The 25,947-nt window shown below is 45.4% G+C and overlaps 1 protein-coding gene across 2 annotated transcripts in view; it reads right to left on the reverse strand.

Moving 5' to 3' along the window:
- Nucleotides 1-6,049: 6,049 nt before the first annotated feature.
- Nucleotides 6,050-25,947, reverse strand: part of LOC126524456 (monocarboxylate transporter 13-like) — a 141,392-nt gene continuing 121,494 nt past the window's right edge. For both annotated transcript variants that reach the window (XM_050172767.3, XM_055067325.2), the window contains exons 3-7: nucleotides 21,560-21,743; nucleotides 21,239-21,382; nucleotides 18,091-18,435; nucleotides 17,021-17,569; nucleotides 6,050-8,697 (exon numbers count right to left, since the gene is read on the reverse strand). In XM_050172767.3, the coding sequence (XP_050028724.1) occupies nucleotides 8,429-8,697; nucleotides 17,021-17,569; nucleotides 18,091-18,435; nucleotides 21,239-21,382; nucleotides 21,560-21,743 (1,491 nt within the window). In that variant the 3' untranslated portion in view covers nucleotides 6,050-8,428. The remainder of the gene's footprint in view (nucleotides 8,698-17,020; nucleotides 17,570-18,090; nucleotides 18,436-21,238; nucleotides 21,383-21,559; nucleotides 21,744-25,947) is intronic.

Consider the following 25,947-nt stretch of genomic DNA (forward strand, 5'->3'; position numbering starts at 1 on the left):
CCGCAGTGACGGAAAATGTGTCCAACGTGCGAACAGTTGAATCATATGGGTTGGTCGTCTGCCGTCATCCAGTGAGCCGGGTTTCTGTAGCGCGAAGGGTACACCTTGGTCTTGGTGGCATTTGCAGGAGTACGTTCAGGTGGGCGGATAAGACAGACTACGGATGAAAAACCCAGGTTCGTGAGCTCACGGCGGACGACTGCTTGTGTGAGCGACAAGGTGGACGGGTTGGCTGCTTTAACATCTCGGGGGACAGCCGTACCAGCTATTGTTTCTAGTTCGCGGCAAACAATGCGAGTTACATCTTCCGACGCTGTAGACTGTGCAGACATCGGTGGATTGTCGCGTGGTGATCTGGCGGCGGTGTTAGGCAGCCGAAGGAACTGGCGGGTTATGCGGTGGTTCTTCGCTTGTTAAAAGCGCTAACATTCCTTAACTATGCAGTCTAACGTCTTACAGACCTCGAACACAAGTAAAGTAAACGCGTCGTCGGCTATTCTCTTCAATGTGTGCGAAATCTTGTCAGCTTCGGTCATTTTTGTGTCAGCTTTTCGAGAAAGGCCCAGTATGTCTTGTATGTACGAATTGTACGATACAGTCGTCGTCTGGAAGCGGGTTCCCAGCTCCATTTTAGTGGCCTACTGACGGCCAAATAGACTGACGAACAACTCCCGCAGCTTCGCCTTGCAAGCGTGCCAACTAGTAAGATCTTCATGCGTCTGGTAACACGCGTGTGCCGTTCATTTCAGGTAAAAATCACTGGATAATATCAGCGAGAGGTCCCACCTATAGAGGTCGCTGACGCGCTCGTACATGCCGATCCACTCTTCATCGTCCAAGCGATCCGTGCCAGAAAAGCTTCGCGGGTCTCATGAGTGCAACAGAATCACCGCAGCCGGTGGCTGCTGCGTCGTCGTCAATTCTCTGGTCATAGCGGAGCAACCAAGACGGCGACCGCTAAGTTCCATGCTTGGTTGACGGAGCCGGCACGCTGTCCGGTTTGTCCCGCACCTCCACCAGAATATTTGTTACGGGGATAACGTGTATTCACAGATCCTTATTATATGCAAGGTTACAACAATCAAAAGCAGTGGCGACTGATGCAAGGCCTTCGCGCATGCGTCTGGCCACTTCGTCGCCGTCGTCTGCGTCTGACCGGCAGTAACAGCACATCCACTGTAATGTGGCAATATACAATTCTTATATAATACCATATTACAATTACAGATATGCTGCCTTAAGATAAGCAGAAATTGTGTTAACTCAAACATCGAATTTATTCTTCAGATACAGAGTAAAAATATCGTGGCCATTGAGCCGTTTCGGCGTTACGCAGCTCAGCACGAGACGGGACGTTTCATTCTCGGCTTCAGCCGTGGCATTCCGACAGGCGTCCGATCTGTAAGCCTTTGTGAATGCTAATGTTACCTAGGAGGCCTTAATTAACAGGAAACCTTCCACTGTAGAACTGCAGTAGCCGTTGTGGTGTTTTGAGGCCTTAAAACGCAAAAGTAATGTAACCAAGCGACCAAGACAAAATGTGCGTCCTTACCATCAACCATCTACAACGTCGTTAAAATATCACCACATTAAACATGATCTCATGAGCATTCGAACTACGCAATACCCAGCCATGAACAGTGTGAGCATTACTGGACAGCCCATGCAGATTGTGTAAGCAGCCCTGTGTGCTCATTTTCCCATGCCAGAGCAATTGCGCGTACCAAGCGATGGCCAAGCTCCAGTGCGTCGCATTCTTCTGTCGGTGCCGATTTCGCCGGTAGGAGACGCCCAATTCCTTCAACAACACTGTGGTCAAGCTCTAACATACACTTTTGCATTCAAATAGGTTGAACTGAGGCCTAGAGGGAGAAGTAGAAGCAAGCAGCGTGCTTACTTCTCAAATTCACTTATGAGAAAATGGAAGTATTTGTTAAATGTTACCAAAGTATGCCGGAAGAAACAGGATAGTTGAGCGATTCCGAATAATTTATATTTACATCGAAAATACACTAGTAATCGAAGCAATGAAAGGAATAAGCTTTTCAGCGGAGGCACTTTGCGAGCTCAGCCGCCAGCAACGAACCCGTTGCGAAGCCGTGTAATCGGCACTGCGTGTTTATCACAAAAATTTTTTTAACATGAATTCGGGCGCCTCTTTGGACCATGGGTGTCACATTTCTGTCTCCTCACCGGTAACAGCGCACGCAGGTAGCACTGCGCTTCGACCTCATGATACCGCAGTATGCAGCATCCTCGAGCCACCGCCTTCCCAGAGTTCTGACTGGGAAGCCCGACCGTCTGGCTCCTAAAGCTCGAGGCAGATGTTTGCCTCCGTCGCATGACGTCGTATCAGGAGCGGTGCCATGTAACCGCTGCTATGCTTCGTCCTACTCTCGTCTGGGTTGTACTGTCTCCTGGGCCGCAGCTGATGACGCACTCCGAGTCCTTCGTTCTAGTCCTACCTCAGTTGGCAGTGTCATGTAACAGGGTGGTTGCTGTGAAACGGGAAAGCCTTGCAACCTCGTCCACCATAATGGCTGCCCTTTGGTCAGCCGCGTCGAGTCCTCTCCAAGCACCAGTCACTTATCGCGGCACGCCACTTGCCCACCATTGGCTTCCACGCGTAATCCGCTATCCGGCGTCTATGCAGCTCCCGTCTCGCGTCGCGCCGTTCCTGACGGCACGTCCTACCTCCTCAGCTTCGGCGCCTGCTGATGCGGCACCAGGTATGAGGCATTAAATCAATTTTGTCCGCCAGCCACATCTGTTATCCTCCGACATGCATGAAGCACTGGCGCTTAAGCTCTGCATTCCTGCTCCCGAAGCCGCAGTCAATTACATGGCCGTGGGTATCAGACCACTCGAGGACGGCATATTTGTGCGATGTGAGACGCTTCAGACACTGTTGATTGCACCTTAGTTTGATAAGTGCGATCGACGACACCGTGCGTATTCTCGACTTTCCTGAGAGAAGATGTCGTTCGTCTTACTGAGGTTCGGAAACCATTTTCTACTTTCCGAAACGAAGCATATCGCGGGGCGATTGACCGGTGGCGCCGTAACAGCCCCTGGGAACCGCCCGACTCCCGCACAGGCGTATAAACCCCCGCCCCCCTCTGGCCCCATGCTCAGCTGCAGCACATGCTTCTGCTGTGACTAGTACAGAGAAGGGGAAGCACAGTTCCCAATCTGTTTCTTTTGAGGCTGCAATGGGGAGGCGAAACCGGACAAACGTTAACCACCTGCCTAAGCGCGGCCATCCAGTGCCTCTGATGAGCCGTGCAACTCGGTGGCGGTGCCTTTGGCAGGGATGCGTAGTTTTGTACTGTGGCCCAGGGAAAACCCCGTATGCCGTATTCCGCCTAGCTCCCTTCTTATTTATTACGGGCGTTAACCAAGCTCTGATAATTAGATGAAGTTATCGCGTCTTGATGCAAAATATGGATGATCTACCAGAAATGCCATAAATGTAACAAAGAGCAACAATGTCTTCCTAAGAAACGAAGCAAAAGAACGCGACACAAACCCTTTGGCTAAACATGAATTATACCTGAAATACCGCGACACTTGTAGGCTTGCTGCAGATACACTAACCACCGTTTTGCCGTCAGAATCTTTACTCCATTGAGTACTCTTTGTGACGAATATAGCAGTTGTCTCTTTATGCGCACAAATTAAGAAGTTACAATAGCTTTTCTATGCTATTCTTCCGGCTAGAGAAGTCTGTTTGCACAATATGAATGCTGTGTTTGGCAATTACTTTGCCCATGTCACTGCGTTAGTATTCTTAGGGTACTTGATGTACTTTCCAATGGCCATCTATGTTTGTATCTATGCATATATGTATCAATAAGGAGAGAGACGTTAGACAGTTGAATAAACGAATGCCCATTAGCTTGCTTACTGTATTTTATATAATATTCACCAAGATAATTTTGCAGTAGAATCAGGGCAATACTTCAAGCAACCAAGAGGTTTCGCGAAAGGACAGTCTTCAATGAATCACATCTATGTAATGAATCAGGTAATTGAAAAACCTGCTCAGTACAATCAGTCTCTCTATATGGCTTTCATATATTATGAAAAGGTATTTGATTCCGTAGAGATACCAGCAGTTAGGGAGCCATTGCGTAATCAAGAAACACAGGAGGCATACGTGAATATCTTGGGAAATTTCCACAAAGATTCCACAGCTGCCTTGGTTCTCTACAAAAAGGAAGTAGAAAATTGCTTATCAAGAAAGGATTCAGGCTAGGAGACAGAATCTCTCCAGTGCTATACACTGCATGCTTAGAAGAATTCAAAGTATTAGAATGGGAAGGCTTAGGAGTGCGGATCAACCGTGAATGTCTCAGTCGCCTTCGTGCTGTTGAGCTACACTGGAGATGAATTGCAACGGATGATTCACAGCCTTAATCGAGAAAGTGCAAGAGTGCAACATTCAGAAGAAAAATGTGATGTTTAACAGCCTGGCAAGAAAACAAGAATTCATGATCGCTAGTTAGCCTATAGAATCTGTACACTAGTGATATGAGGGCTAAATCACGTCGAGTACTTAGTGGCTGAAGTGAAATTTTATTTGTGTTTTATTTGTGAGATGCTTGAATTGTAGGTGTAGTTACGTGACATAAACCTGGCAGCCCTATTTTGAATTGATTCTAATAAGCTGATTAGGTTGTTAGGATGGGCTGACCGTTTATCTAGATCAATTACTCTTATGGGACCTAGACCATGAGAAGAAAATTTGCAGAAGAATGAAGATCGGTTGGAGTATAAACGGAAGGAATTACCAAATACTGACTGGGAGCCTACCACTGTCGTTGAAAAGTGGGCAATCATTGCACTCTACTGGTGCTAAAGCGTGGGGCAGTGACTTGGAGGTGAAGAAAGAAACGTGGGCAAGTTAAGAATCACGCAAAGGGCGATAGGGCAAAAAATGTTAGGCGTAACGTTAAGAGACAGGAAGAGGGCGGTGTGGACAGAGAGCAAGCGGGGATAGCCGATATTCTAGTTTACATTCAGAGAACGTAAATGAAGCTGAGCAGGTCATGCAAACCGTAGAGCAGATAACCGGTGGACAATTAGAGTTACAGAATGCGTGTGAAGGGAACGGAAGTGCAGTGGAGAACGACAGAAAATTAGGTGGATTGCTAAAATTAGGAAATTCGCAGGCGAAAGTTGAAAGCACCTAGTGCAAGACTGGGGGATTTGCCATCATTGGAAGTGGCCTTCGTACTACACGGGACTTAACAATAGGCTGCTGCTATTGCTGCTACTGATGATAATGATGGTGATGATGATGATGATGATGATGATGACGACGACGACGACGACGACGGTCGTATGTAACCATTTTTCAGCCTACTTTGGTCACTGGGTAGTCTGTGGTTGAATGGTTGCCGCAGGTTGCTGTTTTGTGAACGGACTTCCACCGTGTCCCTGAAATCAATGCACTTAAATAATAAAGTGAGACCACTTTTTTAGATTATGCATTTGTTGGCAGATTTGTATCATCCTTCTAACTTTCTTCAGCTCCTTCAATGTGCTGAGCGAGTCAATGTAGATATTAGGTTCCATAACCTTTCGTAACGTGCCGACAGCTTGATGGCATCTTGAATGGTTTGTAGTTATATCAGCAAAGAATCCGGCGTTTCGTTGGCATAGGTGCGTGCTTACACACTTCCGCGATGGCTGTGGCTTAACACAAACGCCCTATTTGCTTGCGGAATGCGCTTCGGAAATTATTAAAAGGCTTCGATTCTTAAGATAAGAGTTGTCGGACCAATAACCTCCAGAAAAGCAGGCTAGTTATGGAAATATCGGTCGTCATATCAAAATCTCCTGCATAGGTTAAGAAAAGCTGTTCGATTCGTAATAGAAGTGTTATCTGACGAATACCTTGTCATTGTGCATGGTAGGTGTGAAGGACTGCTGCTACGATGACTTAGGGACGAAGTCACAGTAGAACCGCAGAAAAGCAGACTACGCTGAAAACGATGTCGAGTATACGAGTAGGCATATGTATTTCTCTTTTTGTGCAAAGGTATGCAGCCAGTGCATTTCAAGAAACATTTATTCAAAAGAACTACCCACAGCACTTATTCATTCTGACAGTTGAGTGACGCACTTCCAAAATGATTGCGGGGCCAATGACGCAGCATTTACACGATGCAGACCTGCTTGCCTTTCGTTTCATTCTTCTTACCTTGAAGATGCACGATGAAGAATTTTGACCTGGCAAGTACTTGATTCACAGATAAAATGTTTGTTATAATCGTGCTGTCATTCCAAGAAACAGTACTTGGCACAGTTATCGCGCCCTGAATACTGTGCCAGAAAGGACAGTCACGCAAGCTGAGACAATTGCCCCAGGAGATATGGGATTGACGCATTGTTGTTGTATACTTGTGCGTTGCGCCCATTTCATAAATTTGTGACACACTTGCTGGGTATCTATTATGCATGCTGTGAATGCAGACTAAAGGAACGTGCACTAAAAAGGGGCGAACTATAGGGGTACGTAACTGAATGTACTGCACCGTGCATGCCTTCTAATTTGTTCATGGTGCGTAATAAATTTTTTAGTGTTCCTTGCATACATTCTTCCGCAGAACTCCTAGAGTCCACCCCTCTACCAACTGAGCTATCGACGGAGCTGTTGTGCATACATTCCTGTTGTTGTTCAGGAAGATTACTACGCCAGCAATCTGGACAGTAACAGATTCTTGCCGTTGAAGGGGCACAGACATAATCATGAAAAGTAACCTGGAACTCGCGTACTGCGGGAATCGGTTTAAGCAAAGCTGTTTTCAGTGTTTGCGCTGATTCATGCTACTTGGGACTGGTTTTGACGCCTAAATTTGATGCTGTTGAATGCTAAGTGCAATGTGGTCAACTGGTATTTAATATTATCTGTGTTCCAGCACTTGTGTTTTTCCATGCAGTGCATAGAAAAGAAGAAGCAATACTTGTTTGCTTACGGCGTTCCTAATGTCATTGCTCGTAGCCGGCTGGATGATTTGCACTGTCACTGCCTTACAGAGCGTATCGCCTCGGACGTGCTGGGCCGCCGCTTTCGTAGTGCAATGTTCACGCTGGAGTGGGAGAAGAAATGTTGAGCAAGGGCGCGTGGAAGCAGAAGTGTGAAACCTGCTGCCTCACGTTTACACTTGTGGTGGCGCCGAAGGTGGTGGCATTTGGTATTAAATCTAGCGGAGATACCGTGCAATGTGGGGCCACCCTGCAAGCTGCCAAGAGTAAAGAATACGTGATGTTTGTATGCACATTTAGCGGCCTGAAACCCTGGCGAGGCAAACTTTTTGCTGTTAACGTTTCTTCCTCTCTTCCATCGTTCCCTCTCTCCTGTGCTCTTCCCAAGTAGATACTACGCGGTCTCAACCAAGGCCCAACGCGACGCGCAAAACAGCAGCAGCAGTATCAGTAGCGTGAAAGTCGAAGAAAAATACGAAGAAAGCGTTGCTTTAAAATCACACGCCGGCGAACAGCAATGTATTGCTTAGTGTGTCAGGACTATGTATCGTTTTTCACATATTTTTCTCTAAGTAAAAACAGCAGTCGTTAGCTTTAAAAAAACATGACGTATTTAGATGCTCGTACTTGACAGTTAGGTGAAATTGTTTTTGCAAAACTCAGTAACATCTGCTCGAAGAAGAAAACACACACTCAGGGCACATATGCGCCTACATTAGTGTCCCCTTCATAAAGTTGCACAGCTGTGGTGTAAGGAGCCAGCCTTGAAATTTCGGTGGAATATATGTTATCTTCTAACATGCACACGGCATCGTTTTAGAGCTCCCTCTATGCCTAACAGGAACGCTCTTCAGTGGCCTTCATAAATTACACTCGACGAGTCGCAATTGCAAGTTCTCCATATTCACGCAGGAGGAGGAAGTTGAAAAGGTAGAAGTTTATACGCTTCGGATGAACACAGATACGTGAAACAAGTAAAAATAACGCGCACGATAATGAAGGAATATATATGTACACAAGAAGATGGAGGCCTGAAGTAACTAGCCCTGGTAGAACGAGGAATGTCGCTGAACCAGCGTTTGGTGACTCGTCATCGTCGACAAGCATTTAACACAAAGCTATTGAGGACGGACAAAGACAAGTCGTGTTGTCGAAATTCTGGCTTGATTGACATTTCTTGTTCTACCACTGCTAATTGCCTATGTTACAAATGACTTTGTGAACAACAAAACATTTTGCACCTCTGTATATATAAATGGTCAACACTGTACCAGCATTTGTTTCATTTCAACACTGCACCACAATAGCGTTTGTCCGATTCGTGTGCCTGCCTTTCCTGTTGGCACGGGACCAAGCACAGGCTATTTGACGAAACCCGCCTGTCGTTGTAAGTAGAGGCACGGTGCACAGGCGTTGAGCATGACAGTCCACATGATCAATACAGGACTGTTATGGTGCTGGGTGTCCTCGACTTCCGCGTCTCCATGTACCGGCCATCCCCGATGTAGATTAGCCGAGGGTAATAGGAGAACCTTCCGGAGCCTGCTTCTGATTTTCCTCCGATGACTGTGTCCGGAGTCCATGTGCTACGCTTCCGCCACATGACAAAGCTGACGAGGACCCATGCCACCGACGTCGTTATGGCCACCGTGCCGCATGCCACAAACAACAGGTCATAGGAACCCAGCGTATCGCGAAAGAATCCTGCGAGGAATAAAAGACGAGACGCACGTGGTAGGCGGTGCTGGCATTGTATCTCACAAGTTAAAAGAAAAAGAAGTATAGGTTTGCGTGCTACTGGGATGTCACCGTGCGTGAGAATACCTTAATATAAGATGAAATCCCCAAAAGAAATAATAAATATAGGTGTTCATCACAGAGGACTAATTAGGCGCTAGAAGAAAATATGACAGCATCAGCACGCAATGCGTTCATCGACTCCAGCATCTTTACAGAACAAATATTGGGAACGCCATACAACGAAAAGAAAAGCAGGTAATTGTGGGGTGTTGACCTTTCGAATTCAAGAAGGGAGTACAAGAGAGGCTGTAGAAGGGAAGCAGGGCAGGGTGTGGCACCGTAGTAGCTAGTTGTTTTTCAACATGAAACTGAATTTTTAGTCAAGACGCGTTTTCCATGTTCCTCCATCAGAATATGAGCGCCATCGGCAGCAATCTAACTGGAAACGTCGTACTTAGGAGCAGAAGACCTTGCCCCTGAATCATAATGCATAAAGCTCGTTGCATAAACATACCAATGCATAAATACTACGAGATCACACTACATGTGACACCCGTATAAGACGGCCTACCAATAAGTAGAATAGCTTATTTAGTTACCCTTACATGAGCGCTGTACAGAGAAGCCAAGCTTCAATATATTTGATAGTATCGAAAGCTGCACAGCGGGCTAGGAAAAACGCCGTTGCGAAGCCGAGCTGATTATTTTGGATCAAACTGGTTTGTTTAAAAAGTTCCCTAACCGAAGTTCGCAAGAACAGCCCGTTCGCATTGGAACTCATGAGCCGATCCACGCATTCAAGCTTGCGAGTGTGACCTGGGTATGACAACACCATATCTGCGTAGTGCCTCTGTTGTCTGCCCTTTTAACACGCCCGCATGTTCTTTTTTACAATGCTTCGTTCTAAAGCATGAGTTTCAACTTTCAGCCTTGCTGAACTCGCAGCACGTTGGGTGGCGTTAGCTGACAAGCCTCTTCACTAGTGTTCAATTAAACCGACATAGTCAATTTCAATGAAAGGGCGAGAAAAATGATGTCTCTACAGCTAAGGAAAAAAATAATAGCTACAGGTGCACCAAGAGCATGATATAGCTATCTTTATCACTTAACTAATAACTAAGTGGTCGGCCAAAATGAAATGCGGCTGACGTAATGCAGCAGTTCCTGTGATTAGATTGTAGGCATTATTTTCATTTCATGCAGTGCTGAGGGCGAACGGAAAATTTTGCTAATAACTCAGGTCCACGCCTGAGTGCCGCTCAGGCCAATGACAAAGCACAGTACGAAGATGGTTTGGAATAGAATAATCCCTTTATGCCTGCCTAGAGTGTGAGAAAGGCCCCGCGAGCCGGACAACCGAACGAAAGGCCAAGTTCGTGGGTATGAAGGTGGCTAAAAGTTTTGTGCACGGCTGTAAATTCGCTGCACCGAATTCAACTTACGCCTCATTGCCATTATATATAATGCAAACACTTCCGCCTTGGTATTGATATTGTGAGCCCGTAATAACAAAACAACTTGTGCTGCAATTTTTTATCACAGCCAGTTTGGGCTAACATTGATGCTCGGCATATTATTAGCGAAGAAAGTCGACCAATGGCAAGAGGCACTTATAAGCGAGATCTTTGGCATCTCTGCCCCTTGTGTTTATTTTAAATGTGCTATGTGCACCTGGTGCCCACAAAGGAATTTCCAAAAGCACGTGAGCAATCGGCTATTATGGATGTTCACACATGCTATAAGACGTCGCAATGAAATTTGGAAATACTGGTAATAACACGATTGAAGTGCCAATCGGTATGTACCACTATCATTTGCAATGCCAATGAGTGTTGCTAACGGGAACGTGGGGCGAGTTGAGCTGTAATATCGCCCGCTCTTTACAAACGCACGTATCAGCAGGGCTAAATGTTAGGCACTGGCGTCACATTAGAGTTTTCAAAAATCAAGCGCCACAAGCTTCACTCTGAGAGTGCACGACAAAGACAGGCCACCTGTACGCGATAAACTGTGTTTTGCGATATTGTGCACAAGAATAGCAAACTTCTTACAAGCAGTATGATCAAATAAGAACCCCGCATTTGAAGAGATGGCACTAAAAGAAACCATAAAAGACAGCCGCGAACGACCACTCTACAGCAATGAAAGAGTTGTACTTTTGTATATAACGCCATTTTCCTCTTCGTCGAACGAGCAGTGCGTGCTATAAAGATGGAGGGGAGAAAACACAAAGACGTAAACATAGAACCTGTCATGCGCCCCAGAGCACAGTCGAATTCATTCAGTAGCCTGATTGAGTGGCTGTTCATACAAATACAAGCTCAGGAGAACTTGCTGTCTTTCTATTGCACGTATTTCGTGCCGCGGCAGTTCCTGTAGTGCGTTGCGTGTTGCACTCAAGGAAACTACGTTGGCTGCGGCTTTTGCATGACTGGGCGACAATTCGCCTAGGGTAGATGCGGTTTGGAATCTCTCAGTGCAACATGTATAATATGCGTTCCCTTATAACATTTTTGGTAATGTTAGTAAGCGGCGAAATAGAGAGATAATTATAGGAAACAGGTTCAAGAGTGTTATTAGAGTACAAAAGTTCTAATGTTAGTTTTTCAGCGGAGTTACCCGGAATACAAGATGTCGCCCTCGCCGCTTCCATTGTTTTTTCAGCCTTGTCAGCTCCTTTGCAGATGTCATTGTTCGTTGGGAAGGCAGCGCTCTTTCGAGTGGCAATATGAAAGGCTGCATTCTCTAATAGAGCGACCGTCCGAACGCTAACGTGCCACCCTTCACAAAAATTGCGAACCGATATGCCATCCACGATAACAAGATCATTATTATCGGCTCCTCCAGACTATTAGAAACCCTGAGATAGAAGGTTCGATGTTACCCCCATCGGATCTTGAAGTGAAATAGCACCTTCGGAAAGATGCAGCTACATGTCGCAGAGGCTAAGCGACGCACTCGTTGTGGTTTGCGGCACAGTAGACGAGACAGTCATCAGAGAAAGCTTTAAATCAGGAACTGCTATCGAAATACGTGGACATGGAGTAATCGCTGTGCTCGGCATCAACAACGGCGAGCTCGATAAAGTGTTCTACATTAAAAAAATATATTGCCGTTGTAGGAAGTTAATTTTTTATCCAGGCTTTTCACATATTGTCGCAAATGACAAAAAAAAAAAGCATCGATCGTTGCTCTGTGAGCTCCACCTATTGTGACACCTACAGAGAAATCACAAAATTGATGTGTCTTACACTGGTCCGAAATATCCATAAATTTCCGAGTAGGACTTCTGAAGAAAGCTTCCCAGAGGCTCTACCGATTTTACGTAGGCTGTGGACACATACATTGACCTATATGCCTAAAGTTCTCCTGCAGATGAAGGTTACAGAACTGCGAAGGCTGGTTTTAGGTGTGGAGTTAAGGATGTGCAATCTCGGTACATCGCTGTTTGTTTGCACTTGTCGATATTCAGAAGTTTTTGTCAAAAATATGTTTAATAAAGACTCTACATCGTAGAATCAGCAGAACCCAGCTTGTACTCTTAGTCACAACAAATTTCATTCAAGTTGTTCTTTTGGCTGCCTAGGAGCAGCATTTCAGCGTTTTAACTTCTACTGGAAGTGGGAAATCCGAGTTCGTCTGCGTTGAAGATTACTGTTTGCGCGAAATAGATTCTTCTAAGTGCACTTCGACACAAACTTGAATTTTCTGTTGACTTGGAAAAATAAACTGCGCTTCAAGCTAGCCTGCTATTCGCGAATGTTACATAAAAGAAAGCCTCGCACGTTAGGAGCGAGTAGTGCACACAACGATATTAATTTCGCTATTAACAACATAAAACTGAGTACTTTCTTTATGGGATTCCATTTTCATGTGAAGGCATTCTCGGCAATGCGGTACCGAGCCGAACTAGCAGTCTCCTGTCACTGAGGAAATTTAGTACAGCAGCAAACTCGTTTCATCATGTGGCATATTCTAAAAGACCTTCTGAAAGATAACTTCTTCAGAAGGTACCACAGGCCTGTTTCACTAATCAGCCCTTCAATGAAGCCTATGGCTTTCACAATTTATACACTAAGATAGTAAGAATAAGTGAGACGCAGGAAAGACGCAAGGGTGCATTCCAGTTTTGTTTTCAGAAGCATATTCTTTCATTTAATGTGGTATGTAGCAGTAAAGCGTACCATGAAGAAACTTACACAAAGGGTGTATGTAGGTACAGTAGACAGTCGAAAACGCGCTTTAATTAAAAAAAATTAGGCGGTTTTCCATAGTAAAACCGCGATATTACTATGAGGGACGCCGCAGAGGGGGACTCGGGAGTAATTTGGACCATCTGGGGTTCTTTAACGTGCACCGAAATCTAAATAAAATGGTGTTTTCGCACTTCACCCCCATCGAAATTGCGTCCTCCGTGACCGGTATGCGATCCCACAACCTCGTGCTTAGCAACCCAATACCGTAGCCACTAAGCAACCACAGCGGGTTGCCCACCCTAGAGTCAGTCATTGTACTTGTTCGTAAGAATGTGCCACGAGTCATTAAAATTTGTGAACCCATAGCACTTATTTTATATCTTTTCCTTTCATTCAATAGCTCCTTTAGAAGACGAAGGGTTTCAAGCTGTTACTTGGATGCTTGGATCCTATGCATCAGCCTTGTCTAAGATCACGTGCCTAATCAGGGGAGGGAAGACCGCGTGCCTAATGGGAGTGAAGACCACTTTCTTCGTTGCGCAAGGGTACATCTCAAGCCGCAGATTGCAACATTGCATGAGTTTGCCTGATTTCTTATTATTTTCGTCCAGTAAACTGCAACACATTATTACGAAATGTGGAGAATTATTAATTCGCACAGGCATACTTCTATGCGGTAGGTTATAGCCTAGAATTGGCACACCAACGTTTAGGTATCAGGGGTACCAGGTACAGTGATGGATTGTAGAGAGTTTGCCAAGGATTATCGAAATATATGCCCAATTTAGGAACAATGAAGCGATAAATTGCCGTGGCAAATGTTAGTGTTTTTCTTCTCGTGGCTTAATGCGCAGTACCCATGTGCACATTAATCTATCAGTTCAAGAAGGTACCACGCTAAAGACAACCCCTACTTTGTGCGCCTCTGCTAAACGCACGGCTTTTCTCTGCAACGTAGAGCCTTGGGATATATCGCGTGCGAGCACGCGAATAGCAGGTCTGTAGCAAACGACTAAGCGCTGGCCTTGGAAAAGAAGAGCTGAGTAAGAAGTTGGACAGCGGAGAGATTCATCATGCCCGTTCCGCACACGTATAATCCTTTCTTGTGGCGTCTGCTTGTTTAGGAAGAACAGCCTTGCTGCATGATTGCACGTTTCGAAACGTTCTGAGTGACGTCATTTCGAAAGCCGAGTAGGCTCTGTCTCGCATTTCTCTAGCAAACGTGGCATGGTTTTTCGAGAATCAGCTTTTGTGATGCCTCATTTTTTTTAGTACATCAGAATATTGCAGCTATACTTAGGGTGTCGAAAGTTAGTTAATGCGCAGTCAAACAACGTGTGTGAACTCCGAGTAGGAGAAATATGAATTTTATGTTATGGGAGAGCGAACAGTAAAAATAAATTCTTGAATAAGCGCTGAAACGGGAAACGAAAGTTGGGGCAGAAAGGGGGGGGGGGGGGGGGAGTGCAGGGGGTTGTGAATTGCTTTGCCGAAATTGTTTCACTGCTTGGTGCGAGGGCGACATTTTCCGCGGCAGACGTAACCGCTAAACTTATTTCTGGAACTTTAGTTATGAACCACAGATAAATGAAAAGGAAATTTCTTCAACCGAAGAGTAGAAAAAAGCTAAAATGAAAACGCATTCTCTTTTTCAAACAGCTTCGTACCGACATCGGATGGATGTCGATATTTCTCTGTCATGGAACTTGGATAATTAGACTTTGCTCATTGGCTAATTGGACGTTGTCCTACTCCCTACTCTACACGTAGGTAGAGGCAAAAAAAAAGAAAAGAAGAGAGAGAAGACACTAGTAAATATCAATCGGGCGCAACAGACGATGCGCTTGGTCTTGATCAGAAGGAAAAGCTGGCGTCAGCACGGCGCTGGCGCGTACATTTCCTGCGGGTGCTTCGCAGCGCTGCTTCGATTTTGTCGATAGATTCTAACCATAGAATGACTTGAAAGTTGAGCATATTGGTGGTATTTTACGATATACGGAGTCTAGTGCATCTTGCTTTCGCCGTTTATCTCTGTATTTTAGGGTGCATAAAGTAGTGTATGCTCTAGACGTTTTTGGCCTCTGATGTTCTCTTTGTTTAAAATACTTTTCTGATTATCATAGCTATTATGCAAAAAGTATTAGCCATCACAATTACATGGTGACGAAGCCCCTGTCTCATTTTTTTTCTATAATAAAACGCAAGAAGAACATTCGTTCTTCTTAGTTACGTCTTTCGTGCGCCTTCATTTCCTTATGTCATGAAGTTTAACCAGTTTGCTGAGAGCAAACGCTATTTATAGAACCTCGTGTAGGCAATGAAAGATTCGACAGGACGTCGACTGTCGACGTCCTGTCGACGTTTACAATCATGTCGACGTTTACAGTCATGATGTCATTCTTCGCAGCCGTAAGATTTTCTGTTCGTTTCCATGGTGCCAGTGATTTCTGTATCATCTCAACTTGCCAGCGTTTGCAAGTTCCTCGTGCCAGCGACACCCGCATTACAACCAACACTACAAACTGCAACAGCGGTGCTAATGCTCCGTAGTGTCGAAGACGCGGGACTTCCGCCAGAGAATTCTGCCCGCGCAGTACACGTAGCCGTCACTAATCCTGGTGGATGTCTTTCTTTTACTATTTTTTTGCTTCCTCAATGGTGTACAGGTATGAATCAGCGATTGCTGTTTTTCGGCACCACGAAACCTACTTTAAAAGGGGAAAAATTAACAAATGATTGCTTAGGAGAGAGAGTTTTACGACGTAAACAGGCATTTCCTGAAATTGGTCTCGTAATAATCAGGTGCGGCTTCTCCATCATTTAAGCCAACTTGTAGTGAGCACTCACGTTTGCGTGCCCATCCGAGCCAGTGGCTGCTACAAAAACATAACAGAGGGAAATGCCGCGCTGGCAAATGGATAACCACGCATGCTCGAAACATCGCTGAAGTAAACGCATAGTTATTAGTAGCTGCCGTCTTCTGACGCTGAATATTGCCCACTGTGCAGTGGTGAGACGCAGCCTCTACGACCAGGAATATGTGGAAACTTTAAACAAACCTAACGAACGACGACGGTATGTAGTTGAGGTGTTGAGTAAAGCTGCAAAGGCCGCATTTAATCTCAACATGACGTTCACATAAAATACTCTATGTCCTGTATTCTTGCGTCATGAGGGAGAAGCCATGCTGCGCCTGCCTAGTTCGGCAACCTAAATAGAAGACAGCATTCTAAGGAACGACGAGATTGAAAACAGCTTACGCAGGCAAATTTAGCACTCGGTAATGGCCACATTTACTCCCGCGTCTTGTCGATCACTTCCACACTTCCGTACTTCCGCTCCCCTAACACGCGCGCACGCGCTCATCTAAGTCATTTTTTGTATCATGACGAGACGCTGACGCCAAACAGCCACGTCGGCTTCTCTTTCCCATATGACCAACTGTAGATACGTCAGAGATTACCTTTAAATTAGGAAGACAAAGTACACCCATAAAAACTGGAGGAATGTAGAGCAGGCCGAAAGTGACACGCAGAAAAAAAACTTAGATGTGCAAAAAAAAAAAAAGATACCTGTTTACACATAGAGTTTTGCATTCAAGAACAGACTCATGTAAGTGACTGCTGGGCGTATTTGGAGTATTTATTTCAAGATCCAGCGTTATTACACCAATATTGAAATCACATAAGCAGTGTAGAATTCATTTCGAAGTAACAGTCAATTGCGGTGTATTCCACGACAGTACAGTCAGAGCCCACCGTGCCTTTGGCCAGCTGACAAAATATACAGGCCGTTGACATCAACAAAAAATTTCTGACAGGTTTTGAATGCGCGAAGTATATCTGGCACATTGTAGCAGATGTTAAAACTATTTATGGGATTCCTTACACGATTGCATCGTGATTGCTCGGAGGAATCTTGTAAGCAATCACAAAATATCTCTCTGTTCTCTCGTCTAGATGCGTTGTTGTCTACAAAGTGTAATGGCGAATGAGCATACCAGTTCATGCGTTTTGAATTGTACTCTTTCAGCTAAACATTAAGCAAAAGCAGACATTCCATCTCACTCTCCAGCTTAAGGATCGTCTTACCTATAAGAGATGGCTTGGCGAAGGAGAACGTTGCGGACAGCGCGGTAAGCAGACCCGTCGCCATGGCGATTCTGTCGAGCCCCACGCAGTCAACGAGTATCACGGGAAACAGGACGACGCCACTGCCTAGCAGAAAAGCGATAGCCGCGGCCAGCGCGAACAAGGACGCGTACTGCGTACACTGGGGTAGCAGCATGTACATGACTCCGACCAGCGCCAGCACCATGGCCATGAGCGTACGTCTGGTGAACAGCCGCCGGTCGGCAAGCACGGGCAGCCCCAGCCGGCCCACGAGGTCGGCCAGAGAGCTGAGCGACGTCATCGTGATGGCGCTGCTTTGCGCGATGCCTCTGTCGACGGCGAAGTCGACAAGCAGCGAGTTGTAGCAGTCGTAGCCGAGGTTGAAGGCCACGGAGGAGAACATGACTAGGTACAACATGGGAATCCGCAGCACATCCAAGCCGCACAGCAGGCAGGTACTTCTGCGGCGGCTTTGCGCGATGGCGATGTCTGGGTGTAACACTGGTCCCACTTCAGGAACCTTGGATGCTGCGGGTAACCGTTGAGTTAGACTCGAAAGTATGGACCACTTTTAGGCGATAGGGCCACTTTGTCTATTTGAGGCTAGGGCGGTCTCACATTACAGAGCCTTAGAAGGAGACACATCTACGGCCGCAGTGTTCTATGCACTGCATGTCTGGTTTCGACAGCGCGATAACACCACGACAGAGATATATGCAAAGGGCAGCGCGTGTTAAAAACTGAAAACAAGTGCCCATTGAAAACAGGTAGCAGAGCATACGGGTCTCATGCTTAACCGGGTGCTCGTTGTGTATACAAGCGCTATAACTTTATTAGTGCGTCAAGCATGTTTCGTGCTGGCAATTTTCCTGATTAAGCAAACGTTTGAGCGGATTATGACGTCGTATTATTTTGTATTGTGCGAAGCTACGTGCAAAGGCTACATTTCTGGCATTTCGTATGTATCTTTTCAAACGGATATATGAGGCACGTTTTCGTCGATTGATTGATAGAACCTAATACACCTCCTTGAACAAACATCATCTTACCGTTGTCAAGACGCACTGGAATGACGTACGGCAACTGTGAGGATGACTTCTCGTCAGCGCTGGCCACGGTGATGAGTGATTCCACCGAGGTGCCGCATCGCTTGAGCCACCGGGGCTGACGCAGGAACAGGCTGAACGGAACCGCATTCAGGATCATCGCTCCGAAGAGGAGCATTGCCTCTTGGAAGCCGTACCACGCGATGAGGTTCTCAATGAGCTTGGGGAACACGAAGCTGCCTAGCGTAGAGCCGGCAAAACAGACACCCGTGGCAATCGTCTGGTACTTCACAAAGTGCTCGCTGATCAGCACCGGGTTCATGGCGTAGACAATGCCTGAGCCAAAACCTGCCCAAACAAGCAACCCACGAATAAGCTTCGCCACAAATTTATCTGGCACCATTATTTTTCCGCCTACTATTAGAAGTCCTAATTGCTGGGCTACAGGCAGATTTATTGGTAGTATATTTTACCTGAAAACTTGTATTAATATTGTGTGACGAGAGGCCGGGCATATCATGGCAAACTTAAGAGAAAAACAGCTCCCAAAAAATCGAACAACAAGCATATCGTAACCACCTCCATTTTCCTACAGCAATGTTTGCAAGAAGAAATACATCGAGGTTTTTATTTTTCCCGCAAGCCGATAGACCGTTAACCAAAGTTTCCATTGTCCATATATGTAATGCTTTGCCAAATCCTTATTATTATGCTGCATTCTGTAACACCCTCCCAGCTTGAACACAAGAGTATTTCTACTGAATATCTAGACAAATAAATAAATGAAATCTAGCAACTCGTGAGCAATATACTTTAGTAAAAAAACAAAAATAAAGATGCAAAGAAAAACCAAGCTAACTCGAAAGCTTCCTCTGTACCTGCTACGTACACTCACTGCGGCGTTGCTCATAACTGCCTGCAAAGTTTGAGGACTGTGACCCCCCAATCCAATTTTTTAGCTGTGAGCAGTGCATAGTTAACTTGTGTGTCAGTACACAGCTGTGCACTGCAGCATGTGCCGGTGCTCCTACGTTATCAGAATATTCAAGATTGGCATTGAATCATTGTAAACAGTATCTTTTTTCGGAGGGGTGGGGGTGGCGGAAGGGGCCAGGGTGTGCCGTAATTCTTTTGGTATATTTCTTAAGATAGCATTTTACTTAGAGCTGCCTGACAACATTTAAAGGAAAACTGTGGAACATAGGCAAAATGAGCGAGTGAAACGGGCAATATTATCAAGGAATGCTCTTCTGTTGCAGCCATAATTCAGGGACATGCTTAATGTTGCGCATATCACAAACTATTATTGCTTTTATATTGACAAGATTTTTGATATCTTTCACCGATGCGGTAAGAAGCAGCGGAAATGTGTCATTTCACTGATGGGCTCTACAATGCAGCTGCCACTAATTTCTTTCCAGGGACTGTACTGAATCTGAGAGCCTGCGGATTTTTTAAATATGACAGCTTGTCGTTTTAGCGCGGCGAAGTAAGTCAGCGTGCGGGCGGCTCCATGCGACGCCGCACTTAGTAGTTAACCGCAGTCAAGAAGCCGCCTTCATTGGACGTCTATATCTTGCAGATCTAACTGTTAAGGGGCCGAACTCACAAAGCCAGAGTTCGTTCGTAAATCTTGTTCGCCATTGGCATTCAGACTTCGGTAATTTCACGTCCGGCACCACGATTGGCCGATATTGGCAATTACAAACAATTCTAACATAAGAACTCATTTCTAAGTATCAACCAGATGTGGTATTATCGTGCATCAGCCCTACATATGCCGGAATAGAAGATTTGATTGTTTGTCTTCTTCCGATATGACATTATGTTTATTTTATACGCAAACGTATGACAACATACAAAAAACGGCACTGTAGATTATGCGATCTATGCTCTTTTTGGGGTGATTGAACCTTTGGCGTCATAATATCTTTGTAGATTTCCATTTTCATACGTGGTCGCGGAAAGAAGTAAAGCTACAAATGCACTGACTCACCGTAGTGGTGCAACTTAAAGAAGCTCAAATTTTGTGTCATACATATGACTCATATCTCTAATATTTCCCAATGTAAACACAGTATATTCACTCCTAAGTGACTACGACTGCCAGCTCAGTATGATTTGTGTGGTCAACCAGTGACAGAGGGGATGGAAGCAAAATATTCAGGAATTACGTTCGCTGCAGATTTAACGTGAAACCTTCATGTTGAGTGCGTAACTATAAAAGCAGTGCGAGTTCTAAACATTATTAGAAGGAACTTTAGGCACGAGTAACAAGAAGTTTTAAAATATGCTACATTTAACCAAAGCGAGCCCGATTTTAGAATATGGTAGCATTGTATGCGAACCACACAGGAGCAAACTCTTCAGAATGCTTGGGAGGCAATTCGAAAGCGTGCTGGGCGATTTGTATGCGGATGCTACTCATTTGAAAGTAGCATCACTGGCATAAAACGCCATGTGGACCTTTTACATGACATACCATTTATTCGGACAGCATTAAATATAGACGCATATTTTCAACAGTCGGCTTAAGTATCTCAGTATCATGATTGTCCTGTGGGATAAAGGACTATAAGAATTTTTCTTTTTCTGCGCAGAATCGGTCAGTGACATATGCTCCACCGTGATGTAACAGAATTTGGCTCTAACCCACGGTTTGCCGATGCTCTTGTGAGTCATTTACTAGCCTGAACAGATCCAAAATTAGTATGTTGTTTTTTCCCTCTCAGTTTGACATCAATTTACTCTGCCGGTGCTGGCATTACTGCAACCGTTGCAGCGGGACGCTCTGAGCGTTATTTCCTCACGATGTCGTTTCTGCTGCTGTTACTGTTACTACAATTGCGGTTAATCTTTGTTTTATCAGGCTTCGAATTGTTTTCTTGAGAATTTTCTTGGGTTCTAGTTTTATGGCGATAACTTCGGCTTCAAGGCTCTTGCGTAATTGCATATTTGGAAGCACTTTTGCTGTCGCGTGGTCTGCCCCAGGTGTCGCTATGTAATTACGTTTTTGCACGTCAGTTTTTTTTTATTGTGTGTGCTCGCATAATCGCTAAGCCTAACAATATTTTAGGCTCCCCTATTGTAATGTGCATTGGGCTGTATGTAGGTAATTGAATCAATAAATAAAGATACTTATTATATTCACCGTGAACAATGCCTAGCGTAAGGTGAAGGCTCCACATGTTCGTGGCAAAGTAGGCCAGCATGACGCCTCCAGCCGAGATGACACTGCCAAGGATGATGACCGGTCTCGTCGTGAAACGCTGCGCAAGCGGACCGGCCAACAGACCTGCGAGGTCGCAGCATGCAGTCCACGCGCATACAGGCGCTCGCACTGACACACAAACACACGCACTCGCACACCCATGCGTGATTGTGTTGGGTGTCTCTCATGTACGCTTTGGAGATGTGTGAGAATTGCTTGCAATGCATCGTGGATGGCCTGAACGCAATGAAGGTTGCTCACCCGACAGCACCCTGGCGCCGCCCAGCAGCATGAGTGTCCACGAGGCCTCTTCCCTGTTGGCGCCGAACTCCTGCATGATGGCCACGAAGAGGACACCGAAGGCACGCAGCGGGGCCAGCGCGAAGAAGACCGAGAAGGCACAGGCGCCCGCCGTGAACCAGCTGTGAACGCTGTCTGGCCCATGCTGCGAGACAAATTTGAAGAAAGCAAGGTGACTCTCGGCGTCGCCCAGTAAGTACTCGCCGCCACTAGCAGACATTCTTGTTTCAAGTCAAGTCAAGCCATGGTTGATCACCAATATCGAGTTGGTGGTCGCTAGGTGAAATGATATCTCAGGCACCTTGAGAGACACCAGTCGACGGCAGTTTTGAGCTCTAAACTCACAAGTGGCACATGTAGAGGCAGATACCAGAATCAAACGTGAATGAACTCATTCAGACGGCGGATGGAACACGAGAAGCAAAATAACAAGAAAAGGCGCTTATGAAGGGCAATGTGAATGCAGGTACAGACACGGAATGATGTGAAACACTTGCGTATGAGAAGCATACAATATTCGACACCACGTCAGCTAAGAAAAGCTATTTTACAGTTCGCGTACACTGAGCCACTAACATCGTCAGGACTAAACAGTTCATCAAAAAAAATGAATCTTTTACGACGTTCCCAGATTGCAGTGGTTCCATCTGTTACGCATATGCTTTGACTAAATATATGACTCAGGGAATCTCTGATTCTAGCTGTCACAAAACTGGAAGGAGTAGCAAATTTGGAAACTCACTTTTTGAAGCGCTAGAATGTCGCACGCTGCAGCGTAAATGTAACCACTCCAATGATCTGATCGCGTAAAAGCATTTCCAATAAAGTATATAATAACAACAAACGAACGAAAACTTTTCACCGAATACATGCGCTGGAGCATGGAGAGTAGGAGACTGAGAACTGACACTGGGCAAAGTGAAAATATTAAATATGAGCAATCAAGTATTACTCTCCTTACTATCACGGCTGTGAACCTAGCTAGGCAAAAACGAAATACGAAACATTAGCGTACATGACTAGAAATAACAAATATGCCTGAACAGAAAACTATTTAAAAAAAAAAGATGCGCATTCATGAAGAAACTCCACGTGCGTTCAAATCAAACTGAATATAAGCCAAAACTTATTCGGTCCTTGAACAGGTCTCAAGTTTACCTTGCTCACAACACAAAACGCCACAAAAGGTAAAATTGCTGCTGAACACTCATTCACTGTAATCTGCGCTTCGTGAAATCTGCAAGTCCCTCGCCCGAGGGCTGTACTGTGAAAGCAGTTAAACTTCGTGTGCCTCTGTTTGTCTCATCCTTCCGAGATAACTGGTGTGCCTCTGTTTGTCTCATGCTTCCGAGATAAATTTTACTGTGCTTCCGCGGCGCCGCTATAAAAAATTATCACGTGAATTAACGGATGATCGAAGGAAGTTGGTGCTTCCTTTCGAAATTCCTTGAATACCTTTACAGGGTAGGTGCTTTTTTGTTTAGCAAGATAACATAGTTGTCTCTTATTTTCAGTCAACAACTGCATACCGCGCTCAATTGGGCCCGTGTAATGCAAACTTCTCTAAGAAAATGGTCGTAATACTTTCAGATAGTAAAGCTTTAAGCCATTAGCCAGCAGGAAGTATATTTTAAAGGGTTTTTGCATTGACACGCTCAGCTGGCGTCACGTCAAAGAAGAAGCGCTCAACACAGACGCATGGCCTTATTTAACCTGCCTTTATGGCTTTACCGAAATACAACGAGCAATCACTGCAAGTCAATCTCATGTAAACATAAGTAAGCTATCGATCTTAACTTTTTACCGAAATCATAGCAGAGATCAATGGCTCGTCTTGCGCGAAGAAACACTACGGTGCCATGTACCGAAAAAAGACACCCGCATCTGTCGAAGACTGCAAGTCGCTTGAGCCCAACTGAAGGCGCAGCAGCCTTAAGCTGCTCAAGAGGTGCACGAGACATCACCAGGAAGGCTCCGTCAATACCGGTTTATATGCACAACTCCTAAACACTCCGCTGCGAGTACAAGGCTGACTCGGCGCAGTCTCCCTAATGCTCAGACGGTTGAGCAAAGAGCCTTGTTTGTTGGCGAACGCGGTTCTCTGTCTGGCTTCCTTGCTTCTTTAGTGCGGAAAAAGAAAGAATCGCTTACTTCTCTTTGCAGACTGCGTGCTTATACAGCACCACGACTTCTTGCGCTATTTTGCAATGAGCATTTGTTTCATGCTTTAGCAGTGACGTCTTTTTTTTTTCATTGCTAAGCCTCCTTTCCTAGCACAGTCACATGGTTCAGCAATTCAGAGCCGTGAACAGCTGACTCACGCCTGCTGGAGATATGCTGACTTTCTCGTTGGCCTGCGCACTCCAAGACGAGAAACGGCAATAAGCCGCCCCAGTGTGCGATGCCTGCCTGCAATAGTTCGTCGAAACGAGTGCACTGTTGGCAATATACTGAACGGGTTAAACAGAGGAAGTTAGCACGTGAGCCTCTTGCAGTTTAGTGATCACTCTTCGATTCGCGCGGCCGCTGACGTAGCCTGCGGCGTGGGTATACTCTTCGGGCACATCGTTCGCCTTCGCTGTCAGACCACTTCGTCATTGTACAGTACAACATTGAGCATTCATTCAAATGAAGAGCAAAAAGGTTTGCAAAAACTAAGAGGACGAAGAAGTGTAACATACGTGGCGAACAGTCGCAGGCAGCTTCCTTGAATTCATAAGCTCGTAGTCAAACGTGTGGTTGGGTAAAGTGAACACACTGTATCGGTCACTGTCAGGAAAAAAAAAACTAGGCCGGACAGCAAAAATTTTTGCTTGTACCAATAAAGGCAATTACAAAAGAGAGTAAGTGAAGCGCAAAAGAAAGTAGGAATTCAAACGCAATAGCGATCGAAATATTTCACTTCGGAAGGCTGAAATCTACCTGCCCTGTTTGGAGCTCCAGTAGACTTCATTCGTCGAGTCAGAAAAAATAGATAATGAAATGAGGTTTGGGCTAAATGTCACGCTCAACTTGCTTGAAAAAAAATAGCCATTCCCTCGCCAACGCATCTATCGTAAATTGAATAACAATCCCTTCTGTGCACAACATTACAATGCAACAGTGTCATTTCACCTGCTCCACATCACGCTTCGCCGCCTGCCTAAACGCGCCACGCTTGGTCACCGGTGTAAATGCAATCACTCGCGTCTGTTATGCTGCTTTCAGTTTCCTGGGTACCCAATGCCGCCTTCTAGTAAAAGCACTGGAGGGGCTTCCTGAATGATATTTATGATAATGGTGATGTCTGACCCTTCAACAGGGTTTTCGTCAAAAGCTGCCAGAAAGTTCGCTTTCCCCTCATGCTTTGTGTAAGTCATGTCCAGCGAAATGGAACTCGTAGCACATCAAGGCCAGTCCAGTCAGAAAGAGACGCATTTTCCTGATGCACTCATCGCGCTCGTGTCACGGGCACTGCTCGGACTGTTGTTCGTATAACTGTATACAAGTATATAAGCTTCAGCTCTTACCATCAAATTAATCGGGCTTTATAATCTAGTCATTGCGACTTTGCTGCGCTTGGATTACAGCGATAAGCTTCTCCGTAATTTGCTGTAGTCACTCAGCCGGCTGCTGCTGGTGTAGTGTTGCTCGAAGGCACTGCTTCGTGGAAGAGCCGTCATTCGGTAAACTCCTGCACGAACGTCTGCAAAAGCGGCGTCAGAATACCTTCCTAAAGCTCAGAGTGACTCCGTTTTGGCTCCACTTCTGCTTTTAAGCTTATGCTCCTCCAGCGTCTTCCCAACTTTCTGAGCGACGAATTTGCGAAGTTAAACAGTCACGATGTCTTGCGGTAAATTATACTTGTTATCTTCATCCATTTCATACATCAAAAATGTGGCTGATTGTGCAAAATGCTGGATACAGCAAGCGTTATTTACACAGCTGCTGTCTCTATCCTGCCAACGGCTGCGTCAATCTCCAATTCTTCGATTGGACTGATCAGAACACAAGCACATCCGTGTAAAGCGGAGGATGTGGTGTCGGTTACCAGCGGCGGCAAGTTGTATTTCCGTCCCCTTCCAGTTTCATTTACCTTATCAATTCTACAATTGAAATAAAAACAAGAAATAATTGTCACAATACCTTCCTTGGCTTCGTTACCATGTTGGCTTGTTACGCATGCGACTAATAAAAATTGGACCCCTAGATTTCCCTTCTTCTTGCTCATTCTAAGAGCGAGCAGCAATTCAAAAGTAACAGCAAGCTAAAGGCGTCACAGGAATGCACAAAGCCACCTGCCCTGTTCGGTGCTCCGGTAGGCATGCTTGCGCCGAGTAAGAAACGTCGGATCTCTAACGGCGAGCGGT

This window comes from Dermacentor andersoni, chromosome 3, assembly GCF_023375885.2.
Source record: "Dermacentor andersoni chromosome 3, qqDerAnde1_hic_scaffold, whole genome shotgun sequence".
NCBI lineage: Eukaryota > Metazoa > Arthropoda > Arachnida > Ixodida > Ixodidae > Dermacentor > Dermacentor andersoni.